The sequence below is a fragment of the Anas acuta genome, chromosome 7 (genome assembly GCF_963932015.1).
Source record: "Anas acuta chromosome 7, bAnaAcu1.1, whole genome shotgun sequence".
In the NCBI taxonomy this organism is placed as follows: domain Eukaryota; kingdom Metazoa; phylum Chordata; class Aves; order Anseriformes; family Anatidae; genus Anas; species Anas acuta.
The window spans coordinates 21510887-21523596 of NC_088985.1; the positions used below are offsets into that span (position 1 = coordinate 21510887).

Consider the following 12710-nt stretch of genomic DNA (forward strand, 5'->3'; position numbering starts at 1 on the left):
TAAAGTTATATAAAAAATAAATTTTAATGAAAGTATTTTTCAAAATCAGATGTATAACAACATCAATGACTAAAAGTGTTCCTACATTATATATAGTGATATATGTTTTGTCTGTTGGGTTTCACAGAAACTATGTACAGTTCAAAGTGTGAACTGCAGGGATATTGAAGGCCGTCAGTCTACACCACTTCATTTTGCAGCTGGATATAATAGGGTATCTGTTGTTGAATATCTTCTCCAGCATGGAGCTGATGTGCATGCAAAAGATAAGGGGTAAATACTCAAATTTATTGTATATTTTCATGGCAATTGTAACTGATGGTATCTGTCAGCTTTTGAGTATCACTAGCTGATATGCATCCTGTGTTTCTTCAGATGCTTATTTATTCTCAGGGACAGGTCAGTTACAGTGAAGGTCTGTGAAACTGTTCAGAATATCCAGAAAAACATTTTTGCAGTACTTAGGAGTAGAGTGTTAAAAATTTTATACCCTGTTTTTAGTTTTCTTTACTGCTACTTCAATTCTGATTGCATTTATACTGTGGCAGCAGATATTCCTACTGCATTAGACTACAGTGAAAAATCTAAATTAAAAAGGGGGGGGGTAGGGGGAAGGGTTATGGTTAGGTTAAGGTACATTCTGTTTTAGGTTTATATCTCTTTGTGAAAAGAGATTATTTTTTTACGGAAACTTTTTAACATTTTTTTTTCCAGCGGACTCGTCCCTTTACATAATGCTTGTTCATATGGTCACTATGAAGTTGCGGAACTCCTCGTTAAACATGGTGCAGTTGTCAATGTAGCTGACTTGTGGAAATTCACTCCCTTGCATGAAGCTGCAGCAAAAGGAAAATACGAGATATGCAAACTCCTATTGCAGGTATTACGCATGTTGGAGATTACTTTCTTTTTTTCTGTTGAGCCTGAAGTATGATTGTACTTCATTAAGAAGTTGGTTGGTGGTTTCTAAATGAGTGTAGGTAAACATTTTCAATAGAAGGAATATGATTTGCAAGTATGTTGTTCTTTCTCACAATGTGTGTAATGGTCTCTGAAGGAGTCAAGTGTATGTCAGAATAATCGTTCAATAAGGCATAAAATACCTAAGATGCAAAATGTTTATTCTGCTTATGTGCTTACCATCTGGTTTTGATGTGCACAGCATGGAGCTGACCCCACAAAGAAAAACAGAGATGGAAATACTCCATTAGACCTTGTTAAAGATGGTGATACTGATATTCAGGACCTACTTAGAGGAGATGCAGCTCTACTAGATGCTGCTAAGAAAGGTTGTTTGGCCAGGGTTAAAAAGCTGTGTTCACCTGACAACGTCAATTGTCGGGACACGCAAGGACGGCATTCAACACCACTACATTTAGCAGGTCAGTGTTTCATTTAACTTATTGGATTGGAGTTAGTAGTTACTGTCTAAGCTTACTATGTCTAAACAAGTTTAAAAGTTTAGCCTCAGGTTAGAGGAGTATGTATTTCTCTTTTTATTTAGAAAAAAGTCCATAATTTAGTATTTTATGCATATATTTCCAATTCTCTGTAGCCCAAGAGTGTCTTTTATTGACAGAGGTTTTAAAATCAGATACTCTTAAATAGGGTGAAGCTGTCTTCATTGATAGATTATGAACTATTTTCAGTGGGAACGGCATACTAACCTTCAAGTAATGTAAATGAATTCTAATTTCTCTGTAGCTTGTTGAAGAAGTTTTTAAAGATTTACTGTATTTATTGTATCCTTTACGGCCTTCCAGCTGGTTACAACAATTTGGAGGTTGCAGAGTACCTGTTACAGCATGGAGCAGATGTGAACGCGCAGGATAAAGGAGGTTTGATTCCTCTGCATAATGCTGCATCTTATGGGGTAAATATCTTGGACTTTCATATGAGTTATTTTCCTAAAAAAATAAAATGCATTTATTTGACAGCATAATGAGCCAATACTCTCTAGAAAGCTTTTGCTATCAAGTTGTAATGTAGTCTTCTTTGCAAAAAAGTCAGTCAGTCATAATAAGCTCATTGTTATAATTGAGGACTTCTTTGAATTTGTAAAGTAATGGTCTGAATTGCCAGAACTTAGTTTTCTGAACATAAACGCTTGCAAGGCCAGCAGCCTGAAGGGTGTTCCACAAAATGTATTTCCCCACCCATGCCGATCAGATCTTATCAACAAGATCTTATTTCTTCTTCTCTGGCTGGTGTTGAGACAACAGTTGTGTATCGAGATCTTTGTGTTTGTATCAAGTCTTTAAGCAAAGCAGCTGGAGTACTTTCCAAACCAGAAGTTCGAATTCAGGTACTTTTCCATTAGGTTCCCTTGGGCTTGGAATTCTGTTGTAGTCTTGTTTAAAGAAAAAAAAAAAAAAGACGAAATCTTAACTCTTCTTATTGGAATATAATAAAATAAGTCAGGAAGAAAACACCTTGTATTAAAACTTTTTATAGGAATTACAAAGTAAATGTATTCTAATAAAAATTCAGAATGAGGATTACAGAGAAGTATCAGTAAAAGTTCTGAGTTAGCTTAATACACTGTAGTACTTCGGAATTTAACAGGTGGCTTTATTTTTCAGCATGTAGATGTAGCAGCTTTACTTATAAAGTATAATGCATGTGTGAATGCTACGGACAAATGGGCTTTCACACCTCTGCATGAAGCAGCCCAGAAAGGAAGGACGCAGCTTTGTGCCCTGTTACTGGCACATGGGGCTGATCCAACGCTGAAAAACCAGGAAGGACAAACACCTTTAGACCTGGTTACCGTAAGTGATGGAGCTCTTTTGGGGGAATCTGCATTTGCCTTCTGCTTGTGGCAGCTCTTATTAACATTCTAAAAGATACTAATAGGGGAATTTCTGCGGAGTTTAAAATGCTGTGGGTTTTCTGGTTTTATATGTGCCTGGTAGAGAAAGTCAGTAGAACCTTTATAATCCTTTAGATATCTTGTTCAAGACTTACTTCAAAATGGAGTGGAGAGAAAGAATACAAAAGAAGTTTGTGCTTACAAGTTGATGTTCTTAATCCAGTACTTAAATTTTGACAAATAAAAAAATTGTAGCAATCAAAGGTGAGCAAACTTTGTAGCAAGATAAATTTAGGAAATTATCTGGTGGTTAAGTTCTTGGTGTGCTTTTTCCCCAAAAATACTACAATACAATCCAAAGCTATACTCAGAGTAACTCTATTGCGTAAGTTCTGGTTAGCAGTAGAAACTTTTGCTAGATTTTCCTAGAAAATGAATTTTGTTTAGCTGCCCCTAAAGTTTTTGTTTTAAGAAATACTGAAATCGTAACTGTTGATCTTATTACAGTTTGTATTTATAAATGTTTTACAATTTCATCTGTGTTATTAGCACAAAAGGCTGTTTGCAAACTGCATTGTAAAATGGATATATGTTCCAGTATGCAGTTATCTATATTTCAGTATACTTAGGAATAAGTCTGGAATAATTATAATGCATTCTAGGAAAAACAACTGTGTAAAAAATTTCCTGTATTTTAATAAATTGCCTATATTTTAATAAATTGTCTTCTTATATTTAGGCAGATGATGTCAGCGCATTACTGACAGCAGCAATGCCTCCTTCTGCCTTACCATCTTGCTACAAACCTCAGGTTATAAGTGTATCTCAGACTACGGGCTCTACAGCAGATTCCCTGTCTTCTGTTCCATCCAGTCCCTCCAGTCTCTCTGCTGCAAGTAGTCTTGACAATTTGTCTGGTAGTTTTTCTGAACTTCCATCTGTTGTTGGTACAAACAGCTCAGAGGGAGCTACTGTTCTGGAGAAAAAAGAAGGTGAGGCTTAGTTTCTACCATATGATAGAAAGAATACATGTGCGAAGTTTCCATAGCTACATACAGTTACTGTGACTTAAAGTATACAATATCCCTATTCGTTAAGATGTCATTAACAAAGAGCAGATGTCTGAAATCTTGTACAAGATTTTTAGTACTTTCCCCTTCCAGAAGACCTTAAAAAAGGCTCCTTTTCCTCTGAACAGACTCAAAATGGTAAATTGTGTTTTAAAAGAGAAGTCAGATGAAGCTTGGCTCCATACCAAGCTGTGTTTTACTACAAACTTGATCCAGTTTCCAAAAGGTTACTGTCAAATCAATAACCTGAAATGGTTACTTCTATAACATGTTTGTTCTGAAAATATTTGTTGTTGAAGCATGTGTTTCTGGTAGCTAGTTGTTTGCGTATCTCATAGAGGTTTGCATACACACTGTCGGTATGTGCACAGATGTTTAGTGTTAGTACCATTGGTTAGTGATGCAAATATTTATTTCCTATCTTCACAAGACCAGAAATTTTTGCATCTCCCATTATTGCCACAGACAGTGCAAGATTGTGTATACTTACATAATGCATACACAAATGTATGTTCTGAGTTTTTCTTCATATCCAGTTTCAGGTGTAGATTTTAGCATAAATCAGTTTGTGCGGAACCTTGGCCTCGAACATCTTATTGACATATTTGAGAGAGAACAGGTAAGTAGACACATTTATGTCCAGATGCTTGCCTAGAAAGCAAGGGAATAAATACTGACTGGTTAGAATAGTGTAATAAGACAAATTTAAAATGAGTTAATGTTTCAACTTGAAATAGAAGGAAGGAAAAGTTTGTAACTCTGGATTTTTTATTTATATATATAACATGTATGTATATTAACATATAGAATACCTATCCTTATTAAAAAAGAGGGGACAAGTGCCTGTATCAGTTTGAGAGTGTAGGTGTGTTTCCTTTCAGTGGTATAAATAGTGAAGTTAAATAAATAGTTGTGTTTATGGGTAATTTTTATGTTTATTTTTCGATCAGAAACATGATCCTTGCTAGCAATACCAGTTGCTCAGTTGTAGTTTGTAGCGTATTTATTTGAAGATAAAAGTTCGGAGAAAATAGTTGAGTCAAAGCCAAGGACAAGAATAATACACTGAAGTCTCCAGTGTGCGTATTCTTCTTTTACACCTTTGCCTCAACTTTTGAGGTATATTTTTTTTTTTACTGTCATTGGCAGCTGTGCTGTTCTGTTTATGCTATTGTGCAAATAAAGATGTTGCGTTCATTCTAGATAACACTGGATGTGTTGGTTGAAATGGGACACAAAGAATTGAAGGAAATTGGAATTAATGCTTATGGCCATAGGCACAAAATCATTAAAGGAGTTGAAAGGCTGATTTCTGGACAGCAAGGTATATACTTGTTTCAAATTATTACGTAACACTGCTTTTATAGAATCCTTTTTCATAAATACTTTAATAGTAAATCATATCTTGTTAAAAATAATAGTGAAACTTGTCCTAAAATGACACTTTAAATGATAGGAATGTCTTCTGACTTGAAATGTGGGGGCTTTTATATGAACTGTGAATCAGGCTTAGATCTTGCTTCTTTTTAAAAAGTAATCTTTGCGATCACCATTTTGTGTTTACTTTCATAGGTAATGTGTTCATCCTAGAGCAAAGTGATTGTAAACTTTTTGAGGGAGTATGGTAGTATGGTTTGTGGTAGGGACTATATTGTGCTGTTCTGTTAGATTCTGTGATTGTGTTTGCTTTCTCAGAAAGCCAGATGATTTTTTCTATATGCTTTTTTAAGACACAGTTGATGCATTGATGTGTTTCCAGTGAACCAAAATTAGCATAACCTGCTGTGTTCAACAGCTTCAGCTTGTAGTGAATTTTGTGCTGAAGCCTCTTTATTTATGCAGCACTGAAGTGGTTATTCTTGTGTAGGCAATGATCGATCAGTATCCACAGATAAATGGGTGTAATTGTTGTTCTGCATTCAGACCCAGCTGCTACACTTTTTATGGCATTTATAGTGTATGTAGTATGTATAGTGTATGTATATTTATAGTGTATGTATGGGTAGAGATTATAAACAGATTTTGAAAAAGTTTAAAACTAATGAAATGATTGGAGGGATGGCACTTAGACATCCACAAAAGCCTATGTGCTTGGTGGTAAGTAAAAGGCAATTAAAATCATTGATAACATTTTGCCTTTCTTCCTAGCAAAACTATTCATCCTTTAAGCTGAGTTTTGAGAAGATAGTTTCTTTAAGAAGAAAATTCTTACTGTTTATCATTCTAAATGAGTCTTGAAGCAGTTCCTGAAAGTGTTATGTTTTGTTACATTCACAGGACTTAACCCATACCTGACCCTAAATACTTCCAGTAGCGGAACTATTCTCATAGATCTTTCCTCCGAAGATAAGGAGTTTCAATCAGTAGAAGAGGAGGTATGCTTTCTTTATACCCTCATAATATTTTTGTTTTTTCTACTAAAGATATGGACATAGGAGTACTGCTAGACAATTTAGCAATGAGATAGACATTTCTAAGCATAACAAGAAAAACTTACATAAGGATACTTCAAATTTCCATCTATCAACTGCTTGTCTGTCAAGACACAGGTTTAAGTCACTTCCTTTTGAAATGTAATAATCACACAGGACAGAATTTTGAAGAAACAATACTCTAAACAGGATACTGGAAGTCTCTCAATTTGAAATTTCGTTCGTACTCAAGTTACATTACCAAAAAAAAAAAGTCACAAAACATGTTTGTGTGCATCCTCGCAATCTGGTATTGCTTAGCACACAGTCACTGTCTAAAAATTTTAAGAGTTTGTTCTTTTGATTATTTGAAAGTGTGAAAGATGTGTGTTCTGCAGCAGTGACCATCCTAAAAATTCTCAATCTTCAGATGCAGAGTACTGTCCGAGAGCATAGAGATGGAGGACATGCTGGTGGAGTCTTCAATAGATACAACATTTTAAAGGTAACTTACATATTTTTTATAACTAACAGTTACACCCTCAGTGTTTTGGCTGCAAATATCCTTAACTTGTCCATAAAACGTTCTAAATTTGTTTATTTACTGAGTTTCATAAGAAATGTGCCATTCTGAGACATGCACAGGGAAAAGATAATCTTTCAGGGAAATTCAAAGAATAAGCAGTTTTTCTGTATAATCTTATGGATCAGTAAACATTTAAAAGTTTTATGATAAATTGATGTAGGATATCACAGAAAACCATATGATATTTGAAGAAGATGACAGAAGGTTTCATAGGAAACAAAGGATTCATTCTGTTGAGGAAATGACAGGGAGAAACAGGAAGAAGCAAAAAGTGAAAGCAAAGCTTCTGAAGCATGGAAGTAAGGGGACCTAGTATAACTTGATTTAAAACTGAAGGAGCTTAGAACAACAGAACATAAACAACCTTGCTTTAAGCAATTTATTGCATTTTCCCCCAGAAGAAATGGTCATTTTCATTAAAATATCTTTTTAATTTGTAAGTGCAAGTTCTATGCTAAACTGATACTACACTTTGCACAGTAAAAGAGATGGGCTGTATCTACACACATAAGGCTTTGCCAGTGCCTAGCATACCTGTGCTTAGAGTGCATTATTTACTTCCTCTGAAAAGTATTCCAGAAGTCTTCATGAAAGATTCTTGTTTATTTTCTAGATGATCTTCTTACTGGTGCTTTTTATCAAGATGTTTTTGGAGGGATACTGAAGTAGAATTGTGACTAAACCTGCTAAATATAAATTAAGAAGTATTGCCTAAGATGTTTAAAATTAATTGATTCAGTTAAGCATTCATTTACAATTAACTTGGTGTTATGTTAGATCAATCAACATAGTATATTAGAGAATCCCAGCCTTTCACTGAGTTCTAAGGAAAGAAGTATTCTCTAGGTGTCATTTTAGAGTAAGTACTGTGGTATAACATCTGTTAAGTAAACGCAAATCTTCACTTTTGGGTGGAACTTATATTTTAACTTTTTCAGATTCAGAAAGTGTGCAACAAAAAGCTATGGGAAAGATATACTCACAGGAGGAAAGAGGTCTCCGAAGAGAATCATAACCATGCTAATGAAAGGATGCTGTTTCATGGTGAGATACTGAAATGCACCTTTATGTACTTGTTTAACCATCAGCACTGTTTGGTGGAGGGTTTATTTTGGTCCAAACAGTAATTTTTCTCACTGAATATAGGTACTAGATTTTGCACAAGTTTTATGCAAACATGTTTGTCAACAGTGACATGTAATGTACTGGATCCTACTTCTGAAACTTTCACTTCCTTGTCTCTCCATGAAGGGGACTTCTGAAGTTCTAAGTAAAAACATACTAGCAACTATGAATGGGGATCAAGGGGTGTGCCTTTGTAGTTTGTCTTGACGTGCAAATTAAATAGGTTCAATGAAAATAGGTTCCATGCAATGAAAACTGCATAGTTCCCAACATAACTGGGAATTGTGAGTAAAAAAAAAAAAAAAAAAAAAAAGTGAAAAACACCAAAGAGACAAACAGAAGAACAATCTCTTCTCCTTTAGATAGTTACTGCAGAGTTTTGGCTGGAGTACATTCAATGTGTTTCATTGCTTTTTAAATGCAGTTTACTTAGTAGAAGATGATGTGATTTGTGTAGCAATATAATCCCAGAATCTTGGTTAGGATGAAGCTATGCTGAAGGGAATATTCACTGAGCATTCTTTTACAGGAAGAATTGCCTTAAACATTATCCTTTATAAATATCTGTTAAAAATGTACACCCAGCAACTCCTGTTCTTTGTATAACATCTCTAGCAGACAGGTAGTGTAAATTGGAGCTCAGAATTTCTGCAGATTGATTTCCTTGTGTGTGGAAATGCTGCATCCAAAAAAAGCTGGGGAACAGATAGTAGAATTGTTGTACATATCTCCGTGTATAGTACTTTAAACATTTTGCTTCCTTCTCTTAGGGTCCCCATTTGTGAATGCGATCATTCACAAAGGCTTTGATGAGAGACATGCCTATATAGGTGGCATGTTTGGAGCTGGGATTTATTTTGCTGAAAATTCTTCCAAAAGTAATCAGTATGTCTATGGAATTGGAGGTGGCACTGGATGTCCAATTCACAAAGATAGATCTTGTTATGTTTGCCATAGGTAAGTTACGATCTTTTACACAAAAGAATCCAAATTTGCATTTGCATGTTATGTTACAGACAGGCAAGTCAGCAGATTCTGTGAAGAAATATTTCTTAGGTAACGAAACCTCAGCGCTCAGTATATGCTGAGCGTAAGAGTATTAGAAAACTTTGATAATTGTCTTAGAGAACCTTTAACTATCTTTGTTGCATTTAACCAAGTCTTTGCCCTTAACTCAGCGTAAAAATGAGAGGTTGGTAGCCTGAGAGTGAGGAGATCTGTTAGCTGCTTGCATGGAAGATGTGGCAATATCAGTGTTCAGTCCACTTGATTGCCTGCCAGTGATACTCAGGTACTGTATTTCTTTGAAGAGAATGCACACTGTAACAGTCATCCCTCCATGTCACTGCTGCTTCAGACACTAAAATACAGGCATGGATTTACAGAATCTCTACCACTAGCTAAGTTCATAAATCCTTTAGATTTAAGAGTCCTTGCCCCTTTTCACTTTATATTACTTAGCATTTTCTGGTACTCTGAAATAAAGAGATGATCTAGATTTACAGAGGATGTCAGTCTAGTCAAGCTTTATAAAGTTTTGAATAAGAAGTTTTACGAATTTGCCTTGTGTGAAGGGTTTGAAAGCCAAGAGTTTTGCCTGAGCATAACAAAATGGTTTGTAACATTGGTCTACAAAAACTGAGATTAAATTGCCACTGTATTAGAACATATCTAAAGAAATAAGTACTCTTGATCTGTATTTCTTTTTTTTTAATAAAAACATTCAAACTTGTCTGTAGGTTATGTAAGGTATTCTGTTTTGATGTTTTTTTACTTTAACACAGGCAATTGCTGTTCTGTCGTGTAACACTGGGCAAGTCTTTCCTGCAGTTCAGTGCTATGAAAATGGCTCATTCTCCCCCTGGACATCACTCAGTTACTGGGCGACCCAGTGTAAATGGACTGGCATTAGCAGAATACGTCATTTACAGAGGGGAGCAGGTATGTTGGTTTTGGGGTTGTTTTTTCAGACCTCTTTTTAAAAGGCATGAGTTACGAGTGTTTTTTCCGCTTATTTTTGATGTACTAGGACTTTTTTTTTTTCTTGGAACAAACTCCAGCTGTGGTTGAAGGTGAAAGGGTCTTTGCCTGAATACTTCAGGCATTTTACCTCTTGACATTTCGCCTTTTTTCTTTTTCTTTTTTTTTAACCTTTTTCCTCACCTCTGGATAAATTTGGAATGTTTGTCAGAAAATATAATAAAGAATGTATATGTTGCTCTTTCAGGCTTATCCAGAATACTTGATTACTTACCAGATAATGAAACCTGAAGTCACCACTGAAGCTTAAGACAAATTACTTGTGGGAAAACATCAGACTTGGATGTGAAGATACCAGTGGCTGCCATCCTGTTAACTACAATGAGTTGTTGAAAAACAGGTGGTGTGGTAGCAAATGTGAACAAAATCTATCATTTTTGACTTGATAAAGCTTTAATAATGTATAGTACATTTTTCTAAAATTTCAAAAATGTCCTCTTTTTCAGCACTTTAACAGATACCATTCCAGGCATAAACTGAAATTTGCCTGTACTAAATTATAAACAAAAATTAACTTAAACCAATGGTTTTATACAATACTACATTGACATTTAACAGAAATTGTAATGCTCTATACAGGAACTCATTTTACTAATACTGTGTTCTTTAAAACACTGCATTTACACTGAAAATGTTTTCATTTGTAAAACTGTAAATAAGAGCTTTTGTACTAGCTTGGTATTTATTTACATTGCTTTGTAATATAAGTGTTTTAGAACTGCAACCTTGTAAAAAAAAAAAAAAAAAATTCCAAATGTTGGTTTGTTCATCTGTTTCCTCATGCACAATAGATTTAAAAAGCCAGTTTTCAGGGTTTAACACTTATTTGGGAGGGAAAAAGTAAGTTTTATCTGAAGAAGTATAGAAATAGCCAACTAGATTGAATACTCTTTTTTTCTGTATTTTTATTTATGGAATATACATTCCTGAGAATGATGGGCTATGAAAATATTCCAGCTGAATACTAAAGTGTCTTTTCCACCTACTTACTAGAATTTCATATTTTATTTCTATAAAATGTCTTCAAAAGTTTTTATTTAACTGTAGATTTAGTTCATCTGTATCCTCATTTCAAGGCTAGTAGACCTTGCAAGTTAGTTTTAGTAAATTATTTTCTTTGAATGTAGTTGGAATATTAACCTCAAGGAGGTCTGTCTTGAGTTCCCCTTGCTTACATTTAAGCCAGGAAGTTAAATAGTTCATTTCTAATGCGAGGGCTGGCAGCTTGGCCTTTTTTGTATGATTATTTTGGTAAATTAATCTATTTGTTGGTGCCCTCAGGATGAGTATTATGAGGTGGAAATGTTAAAAACCACCCTGTCATCCCCTGTGTTTCTTCAATGTTAATGTTCAAGCTGCAGCTGAAGCGCTTGCATAGAGGCATTTACCTGCAGTGCTTTTGGCCGAGTGAAACTGTTCAGGGTGCAAGATTCTGGTCCCTTGTGCTTGGCCAGCTGGATGAGGAGCATGTAAGTGGGTTGAGCAGCTATTCTGTGGTGACAGCTGCCTACGGTATCTCTGTTGAGACCACTTGTATGGAAGAAGAGTGCAAAAGGTATCACCCCCTGTTCAAGACACATTCGGAGTTATTGAATGCACTGATCAGTGCAGTCAGCCCTGTCACAGCTCTCGTGTATTCTACTTCTGTTCCATATGCAATTTTTACCTACATATTTCAAAAATATGTAAATACAAATTAGAGCTCATTTGGGTTTAAAGTGGTTAGGAGTCTATTTGTCTGTTTCAGTTGTCTTATATTTCTACATACAGGACGCTGTCCCAGAAGACAAGTTGTTTGCTGGCCACATTATCATACCATGGTTTTAAATGTAGTAACTGGTCAAGATAATGAAAACGTCTTGCTGATGTGGTGGTTATGTGATTATGCTCTATGTAAAAATGTACTGAACCTTACCCAGTTGTGTGGGGAATCTGAATAATAAGATTGCATCACTTAACTCTTGCAGAAAGTAATATTGGCTATGAATAAAAAAGGCTTTGATTTTTAGGTACTTTCTCCCAGCATGTTGCCTGTTCCTTTGGTATAGTAATGCTGGAATTGGTGTTCATGCAAAATCTGTTAAGTATGTTTAAAACATTTTATTATTGCTAAAATGCTTCATTCTCTATGAATGATCACTTAATGTCTTGTAAAATAATGTGGTATGATAGATTTAAGTGGTACCACAATGCTGGTTTTGTCTGTTTGGGGATTTTTGAGCTTTCTTTTCTTTTTTGCATGACATACCTTGCACTCTGAAGATGGAAGCTGTAATGATTTGATAATATTGACTGTTGAGGTGAATCTTTAATCTCTTGTGCAATTAGTTCTGCTTTACTCATCCTGAAGTGTCTTTACATGTACTGTATAACATTCCATATTCATTTAACACTAAATAAATTTAATTCACTGGTTTTCTGGTAGCGTGGGAGTAATTACAGATGTAAAATGTCAACCCATTGTTTTAAATGTAAGCATGCAAAAAAAAATTAAACTACATCATTAGAGGGGAAATTAATTGCATTAAATAGAGAATTTTTTAATGTGGATAGAAAAAACGTAAATAACGTGGAAACTTGTTGTTTGGTATATTGCTAGCTAACAGCTTTAGCTACCAGTCTAAGCTTACTAATAGGTTTGCTATGCTTTTAAAACTCCATTATCT

At 35.0% G+C, this 12710-nt stretch overlaps 1 protein-coding gene across 1 annotated transcript in view; it reads left to right on the top strand.

Moving 5' to 3' along the window:
* Positions 1 to 12459, top strand: part of TNKS2 (tankyrase 2) — a 28649-nt gene extending 16190 nt beyond the window's left edge. Inside the window, exons 14-27 of the mRNA XM_068687992.1 lie at positions 128 to 273; positions 715 to 880; positions 1163 to 1382; positions 1764 to 1873; positions 2583 to 2771; positions 3552 to 3804; positions 4419 to 4501; positions 5086 to 5206; positions 6160 to 6257; positions 6724 to 6798; positions 7818 to 7923; positions 8775 to 8961; positions 9789 to 9945; positions 10232 to 12459. Of these exons, the coding sequence (XP_068544093.1) occupies positions 128 to 273; positions 715 to 880; positions 1163 to 1382; positions 1764 to 1873; positions 2583 to 2771; positions 3552 to 3804; positions 4419 to 4501; positions 5086 to 5206; positions 6160 to 6257; positions 6724 to 6798; positions 7818 to 7923; positions 8775 to 8961; positions 9789 to 9945; positions 10232 to 10294 (1974 nt within the window). The 3' untranslated portion in view covers positions 10295 to 12459. The remainder of the gene's footprint in view (positions 1 to 127; positions 274 to 714; positions 881 to 1162; positions 1383 to 1763; positions 1874 to 2582; positions 2772 to 3551; positions 3805 to 4418; positions 4502 to 5085; positions 5207 to 6159; positions 6258 to 6723; positions 6799 to 7817; positions 7924 to 8774; positions 8962 to 9788; positions 9946 to 10231) is intronic.
* Positions 12460 to 12710: the final 251 nt, after the last annotated feature.